Here is a 24,574-nt window from a genome sequence, read left to right on the forward strand (position 1 = left end):
GCTCCAAGTCCAGCGAGCATGAAGAGGAGAAAACATCCTACTATGTCACTTTGCTTTTGGATACAAAGACACTTGCTTAAAGAATGGTATTTAGATGTGAAATAATTTGTGTCAAATCTCTTAGACTATTTATAAAAGGATCACCCAGGACTTTATCAAGCATAGTTTTACCTTTTAACCAATCCCAGTGCAAGAAAATTCTGACAGATATATGGGAAAAAAAAATCTGTCCTATTGCATTTCTTTCCCAAGCTGAAAACACTTATAAATGGCTTTTTGATCAATAACTGTTGCCTAAACAGCCAAATGCCCCACTTATGCAGGGCCACACAGAATGACAGCTTGTTGCTACCATTGCCATGATACCCATATGGCTATCCTTTCAGTATCTGAGCAAAACAAAATTTGGCAAACCTTATTATCATCTATTACAATCTTGTAAGACAAACTTTTCCTGACAGTTATCCATACATCATATATATCAAAAATCTTTAACAATCAGTAGTAATTTATCCTATTAAGATTTCAGATAACATCTTAAAGACTAGAAAACATTTTAATGAATATTAATTAATAAAATACAGTTATTTCTTTAAGATTCATCAGTCCCTCCAAGGTGATGGAAGCATTTGTCAAATGACAACATGCAGGTAAAGACATGACCCGAACAGAGTGTTCATCTGAACTGCTTTCATTCAGACTATACCATAAAGTCCACCCCTCTTTGGAGTCTGAAACCGAAAGGTATGTGTCCCATGACTACGAAAAAAGCTAGAAGTGACTTCCCATACTTCATCTCTAAAAAAAACCTTTGGAAGTTCAAAAGCATATCCTATCCTTGGATATTAAAAAAAACAGGGAAATTCCTCCCAAAGCATGTTTCATTCCATTTTTACTTTATCATTCGCACGCAATCACATATGGTATTTTTAAATCTGGAGCTATCATATTAATTTATGCAAAGAAGAATAATCTGCACATAGAGAAACATCTTACTGCATGCAAGATGAACTGCCTCTTGTTTAAAATAATGATAATCTACCTAACTTTTCATCTTAGAGTTCCACACTCTTTTCAAGCATTTTTACAAAAATGCTTTCAAGTCTTCTGTTCTGCTTGGCAAAACAAGCTGCGTTCTTGAGTTTTCACTTATAAGATACTGTGAACACTGCAGCAGCCTTTTTCTGTACCTGTTCAAGATTAAATTCAATTCAGTCTGAAACATGAACATTCAAACATAGATACAGTATGTCAGATGAGGTTTAACTAGTGTCATATATAATAATTTTTATTATTTCTCTAACTCTTCTAGGAGAACCTTCCATGATAAGTTACAAACACATCTATTTCTTTATATGTTGGTTACTCAACTCACCATACATTTGATTAACTCTTTTCTTTTTCCTTTGCTGTTTCAAAATTATAACCTTGATTATACCAAAAGGTTATTCCAATTCCTTGAAATTTCTACCATCATATTTAATCCCATTTTCTATATAAACCTGAAAAACATTCAATTCCTTCAGCTATATCGCTGCATATATTTGCTGATCTATATCTTAGTAACTCTACTGGCAGCTTCTCGCCAAACCAGTAGTTTCCTTTTTCTTCACAGGATACTGTGATTTTTGTTAACTTATGTGGATTTAAAGAAAAAAAAAAAAATCCCTCCACAATTATTTTTTTCTTTATTTTTTTTTTTACAATATCTAATTCATTTTTACATTTTAACAAACCTTTAAAAAGCTATTTTCAAAAATGCCCATAATAGTTATTATTCGGAAGAAAGGATAGAAAGTTGTATTCATTTACTAAAGATGTATGCCATTGCACAATCACAGAAGTGGTGTATCTTTTTGTACTACTCACTTGAATAGCTGCAATGTAAACTTAGTTTTTAATCTGAGAGTTAAATTTTAAGCTGTAAACTATCTATCCACTGTTTTAAATGAATTAAAATCTTTAAATAGTTAAACTGCTTGTAATTCTAATACGTGGAATATCTATGGATAGCCAACATCTATATGGTCCAAAAAGAACACTTTCAGAAGATAAAATTTTCCTCATTTAAAGCCCCTTACCATCCTTTCGTGCATAAGATGGATCAATTCCAGTGTAAATTTTCTGGGGAAAAGAATTGCTCTTTACCTGGCAACAAAGCTAGAGTTTATTTTCTGAAAAATTTAAAACACTGCAGCTCTTTTACGTGGAGAATATACCTGTAATATTAAGTTGTGCTCATTTTTGTAGCATCCATGGGATTTTGTTTATTCATATAACAGTGTACTTTATTAGTAGTATGGTATTAGATACACAGATATATATCTGTACTGGATACCCATGCAATTAACATTTTTTCCTAAAGATCCCTATGTTCTTCACAGTAGGAGTGATGATAGAGAATATTTTTTCAAATTTTCTGTCACAGACAAAATAGCAGGAAACTTTTGGTGTTCATCTTCTGGGGAAAGAAACGGTGTTCCTTTTAATAAAGATTCTTGAAAATGCTTCTGAATCAAGAAGAAGGGAAAGGGGAAAAAAATAAACCACCAAGTTTCATTAAGTCATGTTGGAATAGATATGGATACGTCTGTTTTTAATATTTGATGCAGTTAAGCTTATCGCTGGTTCATCTAAGGAATTAGCTTTTCAGGTACTTGGGGAGCTATTTAAAATTTAAGGATTAAAAACTGAAAGGAGTTTATAAAAGAAACCTACTTTTTATATTCATACATTGAAATTGAAAAGACATTTGATCGACAGCAACCTCTGGTTTGGATCTCTTCAGAAAAGGGTCTAATAATTACCCACATTTAACTGCTAGTTAAAATGGATGCATTCATTCCTTGCAGTCTCCTTAGAAACACTAGACTTTTAAGCATAATCAAAACAGACAGCTGGGTCCACCCCTTATGATAATGTGCCATGCAGCTTTATTAATCTGACCTTTGGAAACAAATGAGAAATTTAATACTGCCCCACCATAATTGTTAGTGGCAGGCATTTTAGCAGTCTTTAATTTGCACTTCACTTTAATATCTGCTTCCAGTTATGATGTAAACCTTAACAGGATCTGACACCGTTAATCGTGTTCTACTGTCTGAAGTAGTGGCAAAAGAGTGTGCTTGGAGTAAACTAGAACATGACCTTAATGGATAACAAAATGTGTCAACTCTTGCTATGCAAAGAGTAAGGCAAAAAAATGAAGACTCTAATTGTTTCAACTGGCATCTGAGTGATATACAGCGCTGCAGTAATTGGGAGTGAGGGTAGGGGTGGAAATCATGTCCACCAGACTCATCTTTCAAGGTTATGTAAGTTCTGATTGTCCTTTAAGTTGCTTGCAAGAGAGATCTGATCTGAGAAAATATGTTCCCAACATACCATCAACGGCATTCTAAAGAATTCACAATGAATGCAAAAAGTGATTCTGTTTTAGATGGTATGACTAAGGAAATTTCTCCTGTGTAACACAAACATGTTGGTTTTTTCTGCATAAGTGTTCTTAAAAGAGATGTTTTATAGCCTATAAACAGCACAGAAAACCTATCTGCAGGTTATGTTGATAGCTATTAAACATTAGTTTTATAAATGTACAAGAAAAAAGAGTGGCATGGTACCTGAGTTAAGACGACATTTATTTAGGGATATTTGTTTTAAAACAATGTAAGTTAAATAGAATTTATTTCTGAAATGCCAGTACACGTGATCTGTTGCTTCTGATTGTTATGTACCTGGACTTCACTTTTTCTTTCAGGACAACCACTCCTCTCCTTTAGATACTCCTTTATGAACATTTTAATTGAACTACTGTCTCACATTGTTTTTTACATTCATATCTTAAAAAGCATGCTTGTAGAGCTTGTAAAGATCCCTGTGGATTTTTAAAAGGATCCCTATGTATATCTTTTTCAGTGATACAAATATCATAGCCTCCTTTTTGTTCAGTAGCAAGGTATCACATCAGACTATTTTAGATAAGCTTATATTGAGATAACACGCAGATCTTCTGATAAAGCAATGGTTATGCTATAGGAGAAGAAAAACAAATAATGAAAGTTCCTTTCCCCAAAATTCTAACCTTGGTTCTTTAGCTGTTACATTGTATAGTTATTTACAAACAAAATGCAAATTTCTAGTATAACAGCATTATAATAGTTTATAACATACAAAATTCTTTTTGAAAATCTATACTAAAAGGAAAACTTCAAAGTGTTAGGATAAGAAGATTGTCTTGCTTCAACGGTCTGCCGCACAACACACAAGTTGTTCTCTCTATTATTCTGATTTAATTATTTTTAGCCATAACGATTGCCTTCTACATCACAAGTACTGTGAAATAACCTGCCCCCACTGGCTATTGTATGCCAAACTTAACAAAGATACCTATGGTGTTGATACAAATCATATTTTGCTCCTCATTATGAGAATGGTAAGATTCTGCAAAGGAGCAGGGCATGCAGAAGTGGCGGGTAACATTTCACACTAGTGTAGCTAAATGCACCACAGGCATGCGAGCTGTAAGCTTCAAAGGGAATGACCCATTTTACATTCTTAGATTTCTATTGTTAGTGTAATCAAATGAATATTCACTAAATGTGAGAAACATGACATGCATAGCCTACAGACACTGCACTAATGTTTATATTATGTATATTAAAGGATCCAAGTACACTTTCTCATTGCATTGCATTCTCTTTATGAATCTAGTGTATGTCTTCAGTGCTCAAGAGCTAATTCAAATTACTTCATAAAGCCATCTGTGGTTTGTGTACCTCTTTTAAGAAGAAAGACATAAACCAAAGCTAGTATTATTGGAAGTACACATATTTCAGAATATTTCTTCTTTAAAGTGAAGTCTAGTCTTGCCTTAACCACAGAGGAGAATCTTTATACATGAAATTACAAAGTTTTTAGCATGAAATTTTAACTTACAAAACTCATTATTATTATTAATAATAAAAGAATAGGCTAACTTAAAGAGTCATGTTCATTAACTCCTCTCAGCCTACACCAGAAACAATGCAAGAAACTCTCCAGAACATTTTCAACAGTGTTTAAGTTAAACAGTAGATACTTTTACATGGAAGTTGTTAAACATAATTTAAATGGGAAAAAAAAAAAAAAATCAGAGTGATACTCAAACTGTACTACTATTCAAAATCATTTGTGGGTCACATATAATTGAAATTCAGACTACTAATGCATTTAAATTTTAATAAGAAAAAATGCTACATTCATCCTTTGAGTGACTTCTTTAAAGCTAGTAGAGTCTTAACAGGAAGGAATATCTATTCCAGTAAGTATTCAGGAATCCCACCCCACACCTTCCTCGCTGGTGTTGAATCTCTGCCGTGCTGTATCTGTTCAAACGAAGTGTTTGTGCATTACAGAGAGAAACTTCATAAATATTGCTGAACATATTCTCTCTAGTCAAGTTCAAAATGTCTACTTTGAAACAGATTTAACAATGTAACAGAATGCAACCTAAATTTTAGAAGGACACATATGAATTTAAAAAAAAACCACCAAACCAAACCAAACGTCTAGATAGGGATACTAGTCTCTTGTGTGAGCTCTACAGTCCTACTACATAAAGAAATAACCATTATATATCTTGTTAGTATAGGTATGTCATTTTGCAGAAGAAGAGTTCTTGCCTGGAATTTTGACACAGGGCATTTTTCCCCCCTCAGAGTTTCTGAATGGCATGAATACTACATGTGAGAAGAAAAATGAAGTCAAATGTCCATTTCTCTGCCATAAAGAAAACCAAAAGAAGAAAGTAATTTTGCGTGTATGATTCCTAAAGCTGCTAGCAAGTCAGACACATCTCCCATGAATTTCATTCTATTATGAATGCAATAAAACACAGTTGGAGTACGTTTTTGTCTTCACATTTTCTCCACCATTATATGTATAATACATATGTATAGGATAATATACATAATCTATATCAGTAGGTATCTCTGTAGTGGTCAGTAGTGATATGCGTGACCCCCTCACATAGCTCTAGATTAGTGGTAGAGATAATGAACGTGTGCATTTAAGGAAAATTACAGACATATCTTGTTATTCCAATGTATTTTCTGAGTAGACAGCGACAGCTGGGAATTTTTGTGTAAATTATAAAAACTTTTCAGACTCATTTTGGCTTTTTTTGTTTTCTGGTTGTTATCTTTTTAGTATACATACTTGTCATAGCAAAAGTGGACTTAGAAAATTTGGAGCCAACCAACATAAAGCCAGAAATAACTCCTACGCTGAAATATGGACATCATTTGTAACATAACGCTTAAGAAATTCTATGTGATGCTGCTCATCCCCTGGCAGCACCATACTAAATCTGCAGACAATTTTTCACTGGTATGGAATGTACGTCTGTATTTTAAAATATGGTAAATGTTGCAATTCTGTTATATTTGAATCATGCTGTATTCACTTGTTATTACCTGAGTACTTTTACTTACTTTCTTGACTAACAAAAAGAACATTTACCTCAAGGCGACAACTGGTGAGGCAAACATATTTCTTGCAGTTCACTCTGTCTCCATAGCATTACACTGGTAGCAAGTCTGACAAGGTTACTGTACAAATACTGTGCTGTGTTGACAGATAGATCTCAAAACTGGAATTCAGCTTTATCAATTAATGCTTTGTTTAAAATAAGAAAGCCTTCTCACAAAGCTTTATAGTACAGCAGAGACCTTGCCCTTAATGTATACTTTCGAAGTCTCGGTAATTGAGCTGTTACCGAAGGTACTACCTAGATCTGATATCTGACCCACACACTTCACTTTCTCACAATGAGCTTCAAGTCTGTTCAAAAATAAGACTGTAAGATTAACTGTCATATTAAAATTATTTTCACAGATAGAGTTCTGTTACTTTTCAATGCATTTCATAATCTGACTCTGTGAGACCTAGAAGAAAAAAAAAAGGCATTTTTACAAATGTCAGTCATGTTAAAGCCATTCCAAGATAATAATAAGTAAATAAAACCCCACAATATTCAGTTAATACCGTTTCTGTGGGTCTCTTGTAAGAGAATGGAAATGAAAAGGAACGGAGAACTGTTTGAGTGGAAGACAGAGCTGCATTTCTTATGGCAATCCTTAAGTGACAGAAGAGATTTAAGTTTCCGTTGACTAGGGTTTGGAGGAAAATGGAATAGGATAAAGGGGGTAGTATTTGGCACACTTAATTCAAAGAATCCTCATACCACCTCTCAAAAGATTATTCACTCAGGTAAGTTGGAACATAACGACAAAGAAAAGAACATCAGAACAAATAACACTGTAGGTCAGATTATTTAGCAGCTGCATTCCAATGAAAACACTACTCGGACATTTACTAACCTGCCTGCTGTTACACATATTCTCTAAAATACTACATTTTTTCCTGATGTGTACTTCTCTATCAGAGACGGTTTACTGCAACGAAACAAACTAAAACATTAATCAATTCTGCCCTGGAGGATTTCAGTTCAGATTCTAACCATACTCACATAACACAAGTCTGTTGAAATATGAATTTAGGCACATATAATGAGTCTCTGGCTACATTATAGAAAGTAATGATGTGCATTTCTTGCCACAGTTAATTGGTTTAACATGACTTAAGATGCTGATGCCATGTACTCTGTATCAGAACATACAGATCTTTGTCCATTATCAAAAGTGATAACAGTCAGCAATATAGCAGGACAGGCAAAACAGTTTGCTCACCTGCCAGCATTCGAGAGTGTCTCAAGGTAAGTTGTCATTTTTAATTATGTTTATTATATTTAAACAATTTATTTAATTAAGGTCCTACTGGTTTTGTCCTTAAACTCTTTCAGTTTTGAACAATCTTAAGCTTTTCTCACTTCTTCTAGACTTACATTTATCATTGCATAGAAGAAGACTACAATACCAGTCTGGAATCCCAGACAAGCGTTGTGCAGGTATGCTAACTATTTAAGGAGTAAAAAGCAAGTAAGATCTGCAAGTGATGTCCATATGGCATCCTCTTTATTTCTGGTAGCTAAAGATCATAAAAGGAACACATGTTTTTTAAATAATATCAGAAAAGCTTGGCAATATGTTCATAATAATAAAAAATAATATTTTTGAAACTGATCTGTGAGTCAACAATGATTTCACATTCAGATTATGAAGGTAAGCATAAAATGAGAAGTATTGAATACCATTAGAAACTCGGGTTGTAATTAAAATGCTGTCAGTCAATATTCTCCTGTTTAGTTTTGCGTGTTAATGACGTTCAAATCTCAGATCAATAGTAGCTAGCAAATATTTTAACAGTAGTCAGTCTCCAAAGTGTAATTTACTAAAATAAAATGGTTCAAGTTAATATAATTCAAATTATTTACATGCACATTTTGCAAATGCTATGAGAAAAGTGTGTGTTTTCCAGATCTTAGCTGGAGCAATTTTTATATCGTTCAGTAACTGTTAAGTTGCTGAAACAAACAGCCAGAGTTATGCAAGTTGTGTACAGTATCACCTCATTGTTCAACATCAGCAAAATGACCACCTTACTCTCAGCCTAAAGTCAAACCTGGTTTCTAGCTTTTTTGTTCTGGTAGATTTTCTCTGGTTTTGCTGCTGTTTTATAGAAACATATATTACACACTGCTTTTCTATATTGAAATTAATCTTTAGTTCTTAAAAAATTAAATCACTGTACTGTAATTAAAAATAACTGTGACTGAGTTTGGGAACTGATTATCTGAAGCATTACCAGTTAACTGAAATATTTTGAGAATAATTATTTTCAGTGTGTCCATGCTTTTCTGATCAAAGGAATTGAGGTAACTTTGAAGTTTGGCAAAAAGTTGCTATGTATCACTAGTCAACAGTCTGGCTCCACAGAAATAAAAGTTTTCCAGAATAATGTTGTCATAAAACATTCCGCTTTAAAGCTTATATGTACTTTATTAAAAGCACCCGAAAATCTCCAAAGGTGTAAGCCGGGAAGACAATTCTGCACACTTCTTAAATACCACACAATTTCTGATATTGCCAAACATATTTCCAAGTCATCGCAAAAGTATCTATTTTATCTGCTATAGGTTTGTAATAAAATTTTTATTTGTCTGAAGGAGTTAATACAGGGAGAGATAAAGAAGGTCAAAATGTGACTCCAAACCAGCAAGTAAAATTTAGCAAGGTTTTAGCTGGTGATTGCTTGCTTTGCTATTTCTTTTACATTAAAGACATGTGCTATGAAACTAATTTCATTTGTGTTTTGCACTGGTGATAATCATTTTCATTCAGGAAAACTCTCAGAAGTCTAAGCAAGTTTGCCAGTGTACACTAAAAATTGTGAAATGTGAATGTATAAAAACAGTGTTTCTTTTTTCTCAAACAGTGTACACAAAGGTCTGTTATCCATTAAACGAAACAAGAAAAAGAATATCTCAGATCAGAGAAAGATGGGATTAGTGTCAGAACAGGGCATGTCTGAGTATTGGCTTCTATTTTGGTGTGATTGACTTAGCGGCTGACAGCAGAAGTAACAGATGGGAAAAACAAACGGGTCAGAAAAATGTCAGGAGGAAAACAAACACTACAAAACAATAACATCATTACTAAAATATGAATAAGAATCAGATTTATAGCAATAAATTAAATAAAGTTAAAAATTAATAGGCATTTATAATATAAGATATGGAATGGTGCTTGTTACTTATGTCTTGATCCTGCTGAAGTCAAAAGGCATTTGACTAATTCTGCTGCAATATCCTCCTCTTATAAAAACACAATCTTAAAGAAATACAGAATAAAAAATAGATACTGAAATTCTGATATCAATGGAAGTTATGAGACACACTAGTGACTCCAGAGGTTCATGAGGTAGGGATGTTTAACATGGGCTGTAATTGTCCTCCGTATTAAGAGGAAAACATTGGTTCTGAAAGTTTCAGAACATTTAAGGAACTACAGAAAATGTTTTTGTCCTTTTACTATACACAGTAACTTCCATATGCAGAAAGTGTAAGGAACACTGTTAGAACCCTGTCCTGAGAACCTGGGGATAATTTACCTATCTCACAAGAATACGTGCAGAGAACAACACATTTAGATACTGCATGTGAAGGGTAGATGCTCATTGACAACACAAGAACATTTATGCTGCAACACTAGTTTAGCCTTGTTTCACCCAAACCAAACAGAATTTTCAGTAGAAAACCTTTTAACAACTTATATGCCGTAAGTTACAAGAGAAATAAAAATACCTTTCTGAAAGTTTACAATGACATGAAAAAGAACACATGAAAACAAATAAGAAACTTAAAATAATATTAAAAGAGAAGGCCAAAAAGCAAACCAGAAAGCAACTCCAACAAAACATTAAGCAATTAACCATATCGGTATATATAGAAAAGTGGAATCATTTTTCCAACGCCTACCCTGTGCGTGAGTAGTCTTTCAGAGCACTGAAATCTTCCAAGTTGAATTGTCAGGTTAGGCAGAGACATGCACAGCATGCAGGAAGTTTAGTAGATTAAAAATTTCCTCAAGAGATGTTATAGATGCAATCACAACAAATTTTGTGCAGCTGAGCACCAATTTCACTGCCTATTTGGAGGTAATGGATATCTTCTTTCAAGTAGAGTTTAATGCTTTGCTTTGGCTGTGGTTGTGGGCAATATATTATAAGCCTATGGAAGTTATTTCTGTGGTTAGTTAACTAAACCAACAGCTAACAAATATGATGGACAATCCAATCTAGCTCATTATTTTGTTCCTCCTTTTACTTGTTCCTGACATATATACCATAATGACTATACACCTGGGAACTGGGGAGGAGTTGGAGGGGGGAAGTGTCAAACAGTATAATATAACTGGAATAGGTCATAAAAATCCATAAGAATGGGCAATTTCAGTATCCTTCTTCGTAGATAGAGTCTTAAAGCTTGTAATAGCTCTAAAATTAAGTATTCACAAATATCTTATTTCTGTAATCTAATCTGAGCTATAACAGTCTTTTATGTAGTTTGCATTAAGTCAAGACAAGACAGAAGACAAGAAAGGTTTTTGAACAGTACAGCATAGATACACTCCATCTAGAGATGATTCAACTTTGTATTCTATTACCTCAGAAAATAAAACAATATATCATAAACTGGTTGAAACTGAGGGGGTTTTTCTGGATTATTTTACCACGCACACTCTTCAAATGAAGGACTATAGGTCCTTCAGATGACGTAAATTACCATATCATCATGAAAAACGTAATTGTCCTGTCACAACTCCAAACAACTATCAGATTTAGTTTGTCTTTAGATACGCGTGTATTGCCTGTAGCGTGAGGTAAAGCAAGGAAATTGAGATTAATGAGTACTGTGGTACATAAATAACTGAATTAAGAACAGCTAACTCAGGTGATATGATTAAGCACTGAGTCCTAAGGCAATAAAAAAAGATATAGGTTAGTTTGTCACTTAATTCCCTCCTCTCTCTGTAACCTTTAACTGATATTCTTTTTTCTTCTACCTTCCCTTTGTTTTCCTTTTTAAAGTACCTCATAGCATACCTCCCTAAGCAACTATAATATCAAGACAGTAATCTTTGCCTCTATTGTCCATTTTGCCTTTCATTGCTTGCTTATCAAATTTTTAAACAAGTGTTCTGTCTCTTAACAAATTTTATATTAGAAAAAAGCATGAAATCCACAATTTGCATTTCTGAACTAATTTCATTTTCTTGATACAAGGTTGTTTCTTTAACCTGGATATTCTATTTTATGTAGTGCTTAGCCACCAGCATAGAGTAAGGTGCAGTGAAAGTAGCAAAAAAAATGTATGCAAAAACCACAGATGACAGTAGTTTTACAAGGCAGCCTACTAAGGACATGATTAATTTGTACATAAATTGGAATGACATCGAATTACAGATTTACTAAATGGAAAGGGAGAAGCTAAAGTGACACTACTGATGTTTCATTGAAATATTACAAACATCCATAGCCGAGGTCAAAAATGTAGTGAGGTGTGCAGCCCACCCCATCCAGACTACAGCAGTCAGCCTTGTTCATCTCCAGCAGAGTTCTAAAAATAGTAGCTTATGCATTTACTTTCTACATTTCATCCCCTTTTCCCGGATATATTTTTGTCACTTGAAATACCAAAATACTTAGCAAACAATCTGTCTGGATAATTTTTTACCAACAATGGATGTTAGATTTGTGATAATTACAAGAATGTCTACATTTTGAAAATAATTAGCACTTACCTTTATTTCTTGAGCTTTCCTGATTCTTTTCCTGCTGCAATTAAAAGTAGAAAAAAATATTATTTACAGAACTATTTACCACAAAAACCATAGACATACAGATCCAATACTTAGTCTAGTTCATCCTCCTTCCTCCTCCAAGATAAAATCAGCTATGCTTTGCCTGCTACAGAAAGATTCCTACATAACTTCTTTTTAAACTCCCCTAGTATTTTTCACAATGACAGTGATTAAGCACTGAAATACATTGTCCAGAGAGGCCATCTAGTCTCTGTCACTTTATCTCTATCTTGGGAGATGCTCATAATTGAACTGAACAAGACTGGGTGTAACCTGATGTAATTTTGAAGTTACATCTGCTTTAAGCAACTGGTTAAACTAGGTAACCATAGGGGCCACTGCCAGCCTAAATTATTCCATGATACAGGGAGAAAGTTCCAGAAACTTGTGAGCCCTGGAGCAGTGCTTAACTGTCCTCAGTTTCACCCTGAATGAAACTTTGCAAAAATACCCTCAAGTACTATTTTTTTTTTGCCTCACAGTGATCATAGACAACATTTCATCTTTAAAGCAGAAAGCAAAACAAAGTCATTTTCTCTTAGTTCCATTATCTTCCAGTCTTCTCGATCTTTAACAATTTCTTAACATGTGTTGCCTAAAGTATTCCAATATTCCAGTTCAGAATTGTCGAGAACTAAGGATTTTTTAAAATATATCAGCTCTATAACTGCACCAGCAACACAAAACTTACATTGATGTATTTCAAAATAACATTGCCCTTCCAAAAAGACAGTATGGCACAGCTGATTCACATTCAACAAGTTTTTGACTATGATCCCCCCTTAGCTGTTCACTCTAACCAAGCTTTTCCCATAGCACTATCACCTAGTTATTGCTCATTTTGGGTTTTCTTTGAAATACTACTGTATTATTTTTCTCTAAAAATGTCTTTTAAAATAACATAAAAATATGTTAGCAGGTCACAGGAAAAGATTCCTTCTACTGAGGCAATACCACACAGAAATGGGTGTAAACTTGTATGTTTAGAAAACAATCATATGATAAAGCATCTGAATCTTTTCTGAATAAGCAGAGCAAGTCATTCTCACAGTTACACCCAGAAGACTAAATCTGAGCACGTTGTTGATGGAGTAAAAGATTTTATATTTCTTGTTATGCAAAAATACCTTTCTTCTACATCTTGAAAATTAAATTTGTATTGCTATTATACCTTATAAAGTCTATATTTGAGACATTGGTCACATAAGTCTCTTAGTTGTTATTTCTGATGATGAGGAACAGGGAAGGAGGGCAGAGAGCAGGAGAGAAAATTAACACAAGAGTTAGCGCTGGGGTGCCTTGCAGACCAAAACAATCTATGATTCTATGATTGACCAGTGTCACATCATCTGCACATGGTATGAAACAATTCATAAGCAGTTTAAAACTTCACAGTGGTGGATATTTCCTTCATATTCTAGTTAAAACAATAACTGTTGAATAACCCTTACACATGTTAATATAGTATTAATTCTCAATATTAATATACCAAGAACTGATACTGTATAATCCAGTGGGTATGTGTGAACATATTGCATATATGAAATGGGTCACTGCTAGATTAAGTAGGCATTTAACAGTTTATGAAGTAATAGGTAAATGCTTGCAAGGCTGATGACTGGGAATCCACCAAAGGTAAGTAAGTGGCAGAGAAAAAGGAGAATAGGCACAGTAAAAGTGCCTGTAACAAGCACAATGATACCCGAGACCTTTGCATGATACATGAGGCCTTTTGGATGGCACATAACTCCATTATGAGCTGAATATAAGGTGGCCAAACAGACCAACCTGACATGGTGCTGTCCAGCAGTAGGGCTTGAAAACCATAGGCAGAAGGGTCAGATTAAAACTATGAATCAATTTAGTTCCTAAGACAAGTATCACACTTAATACAGGACAAGGTAACTGGTTGTTACCAGGAAGTGGGACAAGTATTACATTTATCTGGAAGATGCTGTTTTACAAGGGACAGGAGTTGGACTCGATGATCCTTGTGGGTCCCTTCCAGCTCAGGACATTCTATGATTCTATGATCTTAAACATATCAGGACAACCTCTTAGCCCGACCCACTTATTTCTATTTCAGGTCAGAGTATCGGGCTTACGTACGCTTAATTCTAGCTCTGTTTTCTTCCTCTGCAAATCTCTGACTCCCTTCCACAAGAGTATAAGAAGATATTTTTTTCCATCAGCCATATACTACGCTAACAGGGTGTTAGTCTCAAATTTTGTAAGTATTTATAGAACAAACTTGTTAATCACAAATTGTGAAAAAGGTACTTGCTTTAATCATGTTAAATGTGTTGATTCATTGCCATCAAGCTAACAAAGCAGCACTGCATGAAAAAATACTTATAAAAAACATTTGTTTTGAATTTAACTCCTCAAAAGTTTTAAATGGCTGAAGTTTATCATTTTACTATTTTGAACTAAAAATTAAGTCAATGCAATACTTTACTGAAAACACACAAGCATTTACAGCCTCAAGCTTCCTATAAATGTACATTCTGATAACCACTGAGAAAACTTTTTACCTTTTGTAATTTTACTTGCACAATAATTCTTCTACAACAGTTTCTGAACAATGAAGTCTAAATGCTGCTGAAGTTCTCTCTTTTTCATTTGACCTAGTATTTATGCAGCTTAAGCAGCATTTTCTAGTTATATTACTTGTTTCACACATTAAAATATTGAATGAAAATCTATTTGGAAATTAATGGTATATTTACAAAGTAACTTATTTTTTAAGCAGCATATTTCTTAAATGCTCTATTTCCATATCTAAAACATTACAACAATATCTTACTAAAGAGACTGATTTCTCTGCTTAGTATTAGTAGTAAAAACTCATTCATAAGAAAGAAACAATACACACTGAAATTGGAAAAAAAAAAAAAGAAAATAAAAACAAAGCAGCAAGTTCATTACATTCGTTAACCAAAGTACTCATTCTGAATATTCTGAAACTACAACTAAAGTTGACAGCTTTTCTGTTTATTCATTTTTATTTCACTGTCTGACACACATCCTGTTGTTTGCTTGGCAAACATTGAAGAATTATTTCCTAGTCAAGCAATAACTGCTACCATAGCATGTTATCCGAATTGAATTTTTAGGTTTATTTTATTTTCTGACTGACAAGTTATTTCTTCAGAAATGCTGAAGTCCATGCAACATGGAAGTTTCAAAGTATGTAACTCAATAAGTTTTCCTTACAAGCACACTTGTACATAACTGCATGTATTCACTAAACACCTTCATATCACCTATGTGAGAATGAACACAGTAAACAATTTGCTGAATAACCTGATATTCAGTGTTAAGTATAGATGGAGATAGCTGTCTTCAAAGATATGAGAAAAACCTATGAGAATTTACACAAGGCAGTAATCTGTCCCTGAAAGTTCATACTTTGATTTTACACAACAGTTGCTCAAAGAGATGCTCTTTGTTTTTGTATACTGCAATTCTTTAAATATTTGCTGCTTTATAAGTTAATGCCAGTAAAAATGGCATCAGGATAGGCTAAATGCAAAACACTTCTAAATTTCCTTTTCTAGTACAAGATACTTTTTTTTTAATTCGAACAAAAAGAGGAAGTCAGATAACTTTTTTTGCTTTTGTTGCAATTTGTAAGGGGCATTTTTATCATTCTGCAATATATTGATAACAAAGAGTATACTAATTACACTTCAGTACTAAACGCACTGTTTTATTCTATGTACACCAAGGATTTGTTATTATGGTGCTTGTTTCAGGTTAATTTAGTCTTAAATATGTCCAGATTGTACAAATAAATCTATGGAAAGAAGTTCATGGCTACACTGATACATGTCTCTTAACAGTAGACTTTTTGTTAGCATTTTTTCCCAGTTATCATGCGAATAATTTCAGAATAAGACATTACCAGCTTTGTCTGAGTAATGTAGAAAAATATCACCTGAAATTCATTCCATACACTTAACACAGCTGTTTAAATTCTACCACGGAGATTTGGAACTGATAAAAAGAATAAAGTTATAAACGATAATACAAAAGTATTTTATAATTCACAGGCACAAAGAAACATTTAGTTACCATTAACTTAAACAATGAGACCATCTACAAACAACTAAAATGTATTGTTTCAACTTCTCTCGTTTTGTAAAATAATACGGGAAGTGATGTAACATTTGTGTTGTCCCCTGCAACCTGGTACAAATCTAGGTGAATGACTTTTTGTTCTTGTTTCGAAGCTAAAAAAGTGTGTCAAAACTGGAAAGTACATCTTCACATTTCTACAGTGAACATATTGGTCAGATATTTAAAATAAAAAGGAAAAAAAAAGAAAAAAAAGTACTTCTCCCTTTTTTGACCATAAAATATGGCATACAAGACTATAAGACATTTTCACATACATGCTTAATATTTCCTAAATACAATGAAAGGTATTTTCTGAAATACAGGATATGATGTAACAGCCTGAATTTACAAGTAACTCTAAAGCTCTGATTTTCATGCTGTACTAAAAGTAAAGCAATAGTTTTACTATTGCTTAACTCCTTTGACGTTTCTTTTTAAAAGTCAGCATTTGGTTTAGAAGATATATCTAGCACTTTCTTCTAGTCTTCACAAAGGAGATTTGTTTTTATTTTCATTTTATACCTCTTTAGAGGTCAGAGAGTGAACAAGCCTGTGGAAACTTATTCATGATAAGCAGTCTGCACTTTTTAAGGAGAAGAATAGAAAAAAAAAGGGGTTAGAGCCAAGACGTAGCCAAGTTACATTACCATTCAGATACTGCAACTTACAGGCTCCATGAACACTGTTTAGTCCCACAGAGCTCACTAGTCTTTTTTCCCTCCCTTTGGTTTGCAATTACAAGAATGGAGGTTTTTTCCAACAAAGCTGCCAAGCCTATAATGTCTGCTGCTTACACTACAATAAGTAGATTCTGAAGACTTAATCCAGACATTGATTACTAGATCAGAGTGGACTTGCAGGAATGCAATCTTAAAAATCAAATCTTGGTATCAAAGGAGAAGAGAAACACTAAAAAGGGGGAGAAAGACTTTTTAGAGAACAGAGTGCAACAATCTCAGCAAAGCTAGGAAAGAAAATTACTCAGATGAAAATTTCAAATAAAAAAAGCAGTATTTTTATTTTTAATAGAATGTGTTAAGATTTCAGTGACAAAGAAAAAAATCAAGGAAAGAAGGCGTTAGCTGAAAACATATTTCCTTTAAAGACCTTATTTTAAATATCTTTATGTTCTTTAATTTCAGCTGGAGATTTTTGAGCAGCTTTGCATGTCTTAGCTTTTGCAAGAGACTTGAATTTTAATTTTAAGTTGCTTTTCAATCTACTAAGAAAAAAACTTTGCTAGCAGATCATAGACCAGCCTCAGTGTAATATGCCTTGTACCAGCAAGGTGATTGGTAGCAGCAAAGTGCATCCAGATAGAAAGAGAAGTCTGTAAGCCTCAAGTTATTTCAAGATTAACCAGTGATTAGACTGGGTGCACCATCTCTGAACTGTGAAATTAACCTTCTGCCTAGGGAAAGCCTGCTATATTAGACTTTTCAACTGAAAACAGAATTTAAAAAATATAGAAAAATTTATACTTAAGGTACATTAAATACAGATTCCTCATTATTATTAAAAGATAATGTACGTAAATTAATTTAAGTAGAAAACCACTAAGAAGCAATTATGTTAGTGAGTAAATGTTATAAGCACCTACAACTTCAGAAAATTTAGTTCAGATGCTCAGGGAAATAGGAACTGATCTTCCTGATGGGAAACAAACAAACAAACAAACCAACCAACCAACCTATAAGAGTCCTGAAATGTGACAGGTAAATAAATTATATTCTTCATGACAAATATTTCCACTTGCATTTGCGCAGCATACTAGGGTTGTGATGTTAGTTGGCCTGAAAATAAAAAATTTCTATGCATGTGCTATTATAAAGTATGTAAATGTACAAACATCACTGTATTAAGTAAAACATACTAATTCTGTATAAACACTGTGGTGTGGAGAAATTAATAGACCTGCTTTTACATATATTTCTCTTATTTTTTTCCTCTATTGCATTATGATATATAAACAAAATATTTTCACCTCACTTTGTTAACAATCTAAGAAATTATACATATTTACTGTCTAAATAACACTGTAACAATTACATGAACCACAATATTATATTGTTATCTCTTGCTACAAGTCATCTGTAAGCAGAACTAATCATTCTGCACCCTTGGATTTTTTTATCTGCTTCAATTTATGAAAATAATTTTGGATTTAACAGCCCCCAACCAAATTAATCAGACAAGTTGCATGGATTTGCACGGTTTTGTGTTGCCTCATATTGTATCAGCTTGATGAAATGTATTGACACAGAACATATTAGAACTGTAAAGAAACCTTTCTTATGTGTCCAACAGACCGAAATCAACGTAAACTTTTCAAAGCACAGTGGATGGAAGTGGAGACAGTGTCAGATCTTCTGCTGTGTTTGTGAACTAAAAAAGATCATGGATGGCTGGCCACACAAATTGATATTCTGGCAAATCATAAGCTATAAAATATTTGCAATATATATATCAAACTAGGCTCTGCAAAGAAACTGATTTAAATACACACAGAAATGCTCCTGCAAGGTAAAACCAGCTCCTTTTCTAGTGTTATTTTCTCTTTGCCTTAGCACACAAATAACATCAATATCTCTTAAAACATCCTAACATTTTGACATCATAATTGTTCAGAAATTATAAGTTTGGTAAATAATGTAGGCATAGTATCAAATTTTATTTAGAAAAAGGACTTTGTATCAGCAATAAGGGGAGTAGAGCAGGACAGTCAAAGGTCTCTTAATATATGGTGGTTCCAAAGAAGGTACACAGATATTTATGAAAAAGACCAGAGCTGATCTGTAAAGGTGGATAATATTCTAGAACTAACAAAATCCACCAGCCATTTTAGAAACAGTAAAGCTAGTATCTTAGCTCCCTTTAAATATGTATAATGTGCTTTCTGTTTGGTTCTCCCTTTTCGAAAGAAGAGTTAGTATTTATAAACCATGGATGTTGCACACAGAAGGATACTGACTTCCACTTAATTCTGTATTTTTAAAAGACAAAGTACATACTGGTATTCCATCTAGAACATCACTTATCTCTCTGTCTGAATCATCTGCTGATGATCTGGGTATGTGTCTGCCAGAATGGGTTAGTGATAAAGAGGAGCCTTATTTCTTTCTTGCAAAACTCAGGCAAAGTCTCCTTTTGCATGCTGGCTGTATTTATAAAGTAGCTGCTGAATTAATGGAATTCTTAAAATAAACAAAGTGCTAATTAATCTAAAACATATGGTAGATTGTCCTTGATATGTGACAAAAATTAAAATAATCTAGTAAACACAAACCACTAATTACAGAAACTCTGATGAAAGAGGGAGTGCAAACTTATTTGCCTGATTAACATTTTATAATGAAAATACATCATTAGCCATATCATAAAATGTAGTTAAAATGCAGAAAATTAGTTTTGTGTTCATTACCTTTAACGTTCATTCTGCAGTGGGGGTACTTTGTTAGTATATAGTAACTTTAAAAAAATAATTAAATGAAATATTAGTTTTAAAAAAAACAATTATTCCTTGAGAGAGGTATCAAGATAATTATTTCTACCATGTTGTTAAAACATATACTAGTTATGGTAGTTGAACAACAACATATTAGCTTATATTAACACAACAGCTTTAATTACAGGAAATCTCAATTATACATGTACAGAAACTTTTTATTAATGGATGAAATACTAGCATGGTCATGGCCATATGGAGTAAATGCACATACGGCACAAGACAATTTGATAAATTATTCTCAGAACCAATTCGATCAACGACATTATGATTAACATTTATGTTTCAAAAAAGTTTCACAGAATCAGACTTCATCAGACTCTCAGCAACTGCAGTACAATCGCAATGGAGACTAAAAATGCATGCAAAGCAGAAGCAACAACATTTACATTTGTAAAGCTATTGTGTTAAGTAGCAGCAAGCAAGGCCTCGCTTACTATGGTAAGGGAGAATGAGCAAGAAGCGATCCATTTTTCCTGTTGCTCTTGTCAGAACACTATTTACTACAGAGAGCTTTGTAATTTATGTTTGCACCAGAACTCTTGCACTGGTATTCTGCATACACTGCTCAGTCTTGTTAGAGATTGCCACCATTTATGGCAGCAAATTCTGGGAAAATAAAATGCCACAGGTTGTTCTTGCATCAATTAACACATAACATGAACGTAAGATTGTGTGAAGGAAGCACAATGCGGAGCAAGGTAGGTAGGCAGAAATAAGGGAAAATATAAAGATGTTGAAAATTTTTTCAATTAATGACGTTCCCAGGATTAGATATTACAGTCTTTGAATAAGCCACAGCAGCCTCTGAGAAAATTTGATGAAGTCTTGAATTCACAAACCCTTATGAAAGGAACACCCAGTATTTGGGAAACCTAGGTACAAGAGTGAAAGATTTGTTCATTAAAAACAAAACAACAACAAAAAAACCCAACCACACAGGCAGGGGTGAGGGGGGAGCTATGAAATCTGCTGATTTGTTTCTTGGTTTGCTGATTTACATCCCCAACGAATATGAAGAACAATCATGGCAGAAGGGGAGTACGCAGCAGTTGCTCCTCTTTGCATGCAACAAATTACAACCCCTCAAAGCAAAAGGGAAGCAGAGGAGAAATACAAATACGCAGAAGTTCCACATCACCATGTCTATAGACTTTTAAGGAATACTGTCTCCAGACAAGGCTTCAACAAAGCAGGCAATTTCTTCTATCCAGTTTCTATGCATAGAAATTCTTCACAAAGGCTAATCCACAGTTTTTCTGTTTAGGCTTCTCTGGCCGTGTGTTAAAGCAAATCCCCTAGATGTGTTGGTAGGGCACATACTAGTCTTAAAGGATGCCTTGGACTGTGTAAAGCAGAGCAGACAAAGCCTTCGTCCTCAAGGTGAAACAACAGCTCGGGGCTAAAGTTACAGTCTAACTCCTAATGTTCTTCAGTACCAACTGCACTGAAGCGGCTTCACGCTAACATCATAGTAACACTGTATACACCAAACAGATTTCTGGAAAGCTAATTACATTCTACAAAATAATATTTCTTTTCCAAAATAGGCAGAGAGATAGATTAATGAATTTAATAGCAACAATTCTTCTGGTAGAATTGTTCATGATACTTGTGGACACACTTCCTAAAACTGCGGCCGAGGGTAAAGACCTGCGTGCAGCAGGCTGCAGATGGCTCCCAAGGAAAATAAGCACCCTAGAATTAGGCCTATGTGCCCTGATTACTATTTCAGTTGAAAAGAAGTTGAGAAGTAGTTTTGATTTTTATCTTATCTTTAAATTCAAGGATTCTCATTTCACTAAACCATTGCTTTTTAGTAGGACTGTAAAGTTTTCTATTGTCTTTTTATTTCTGATATAAGATCTTGTCCAAGAGGAATCTTAAAGATTCTATGGTCCCAATAAAAGAGTAGGCAAAGGCCAAATATAGTCTTTACCTCAGTTTACTGAAGCAGAGAAGGGCCTGTTTTCCAAATTTTGACTTTTTTTAAATGGAAAAAATCAAAGAAAATCTTCAGGCTGACTTGAAGGATCAATTCTTCCATGGGCTGTTACCCTTCTACACTTACACTGCTTTCATTAGGACAATTGTCTTAAAACAACTGGCCGCAGTTCTGAGATGAATAGGAAAAAGAAAGAAAAAAAATGATATATATCAACGGAACATGGAAAGCAGCTTACTCTGGGTAAACTTCTTAGGCAGCTCACTCTTGCAGAAATACAATGTAACCATAACTTCTTTAATATGACGACTTCATACTTTGTTCTCTGATGACAGACCAAATACATATTAAATTTATTAGCAGTTTTATAGCACATGACAGAAAAAAGTTCTACGAATTTTATATGGCTGTGCAGTATTGCTGTTTTTATAATGCTTTAATTATTAAAAAGCTTAATGCATTGTTTAAGTAGAGGAAGAATTATATACTTTTGCATTGAAACACGTACCACTACAACTAAAACAGGTTATATACTGAAGAGTGTACAAGCCAATTTATGTGGTCAAAGCCAGCCTACAACTCCCCTTAGCTAAATTGGAGGAGCTATGAATATTATGTAAATGATGGCTACACAGAAGTAGATTACTGCTATTCGTGCGTATTTTGCATTAAACTTTAAATGCTCAGACATTTAGTGTAGAATTACTTTCCCATGTATGGACAGGTTAAGACACTGTCTTCCAGCCTACCAAGAAAGAAATGAGATAACACAGGACAGTTGATAAGGTGCTGTAGGTGGATGTACTTATCTCATATAGCTCATAAGCTAATCATATTCAGCAGATATATATTTATTTCTAAATTATCTGAGGACAATCCAGATTTGAGGAGACAAAGAACAGGGAGAGAGATCTCGAAAAGACAATATTTTAGCATACTGAATTTTCACTGGATGTTCTAAGGGATAGTATTGAATGGGTATTCCATTATCTTCCCCCTCCTGTGAGCTCCTAAAACTCCAGGTACCCTCACAATTACAGACAAGTATTATACTTCCTGACAATATAGTGTTCTGGGTTTTCCCCCCCCCCCCCAAAAAAAAAAAAGCCTAGTACACGTGGATCTTAGCTGCAAAATAACCATTGACATGAATGGGAGTAATTTGCCTAAAAACCCTCCCCCCCCCCCCCCCCCAATAATTTCAGAGATGGTTTTTAAGTATAATTTTCTAAAGTGTAATTTTCTAAAAACCACATAATGTGCATTGCATTTTATTGTTCGGCCTGTCTGAGGCTCATTCAGATCTTATCTTTCCTAGTTGCAAATTTTTGCCTAGATAAAAGAAAAATCTGCAGGAAGAACAACAGTTACGGAGTATAGACATGAGAACATCAACATCAATTACCTTCTTAGAATCCAGGAATGAAAGTCACATTTAGTCTGTGTTAGGACATAATTATGGGTAAAATTGTAGTATATCTAGCAGTTACTGATTAAAACCTATATGCTGAGCAATGTCTAGGAATAATATTTCGTTTCTATCATTCATCTTACTAAGGCAGATAAGGTAGTGTTGCAAAGAGAAGTTCATGATTTGAAAATTAATCAGTTGCACCTGCCCTTTTGTAAGGTGTACAACTATATATTTGAGGAATACGCTCATTTTAACCAGAGATTTGATGAAAAGTTATACTGTGTTACGTACCTTGACACTTAGGAAACTAGAAGGTAAAGTTAGGATTATATTTTTTTCCTATTGAATCTTAGAAAAATTCAAGATCAGCTCAGTATTTGATTGTTGAATTTGAACTGACTTTCCAAAATTAATCATCAAGTAAAGCTATATACACTACAGTTATACCAACAATTGGTTACAGTCTCCCTACTGTGAAGTAAGCAACGTATTGAAAAGCTTTTAGTTTTTCTCTTGAAGTTCTCTTGAAGTTCATGCTGGAAGCAAGTAGCTTTAAAAAAAAGTGTGCAGAGCACTGAAATAACAATTCCCTAAACATCTGAAGTTCTCATCTAATTGATAATAGTGTACTTTTTAAATATAGTTCCTTCTTTATATATATATAAAAAGACATCTATTTTTCTTCCCTGCCCTAGACTGACACTATTAGACTAAGCTAAAAGAGGGTTTGTTTTTAATCATAAATGATGACTAACGTCTTGCAAATATTTCCTTGTACCAATCCAAAACTTTCATTGCATTCTATCTAACAATGGAGTAGATATCAGGAAGCGGTCACCGGAGGAAGACAGATGTATGCAAATGATAAACTCTGTCTTTACTAATTGTTAATAATAAACCATCAAGGGAAATGATTCGAAAATATTAAGGTATAGAAAATATTTGAAGACTCAGTAATTTTTTTGAAAGGCATGCTTTACTCATGTCCCAGTTACAGGAGGAATGAACACAGAAATAAATGGGAGACCTTTATACGGAAAGTCAGGCTGGCTGATGCAATGGTTTCTCAGACCTTTAAAAAAAGCCCCACAAACTATCAAATGCAACGGGATTGGTCTTTCACAATTATGAGCATCAGCTCATTGTAATTACAGTAGTTACTATTAGTTTTAACATACTTTTTTTATCCAGTAGAATTATTACATCAAATGATGTAACACCAAATAATGTTGGATATACCAAAGTTGATTAAATTCTATTAAGATAATGTAATATTAATTCTGTATTAC

At 33.8% G+C, this 24,574-nt stretch overlaps 1 protein-coding gene across 2 annotated transcripts in view; it reads right to left on the bottom strand.

The window, feature by feature from the left end:
- The window catches only part of FSTL5 (follistatin like 5), a 334,169-nt gene that overhangs the window by 267,997 nt on the left and 41,598 nt on the right, over positions 1-24,574 (bottom strand). For both annotated transcript variants that reach the window (XM_075091052.1, XM_075091051.1), the window contains exon 3: positions 12,240-12,273. In XM_075091052.1, the coding sequence (XP_074947153.1) occupies positions 12,240-12,273 (34 nt within the window). The remainder of the gene's footprint in view (positions 1-12,239; positions 12,274-24,574) is intronic.

Source organism: Phalacrocorax aristotelis, chromosome 4 (genome assembly GCF_949628215.1).
Source record: "Phalacrocorax aristotelis chromosome 4, bGulAri2.1, whole genome shotgun sequence".
NCBI lineage: Eukaryota > Metazoa > Chordata > Aves > Suliformes > Phalacrocoracidae > Phalacrocorax > Phalacrocorax aristotelis.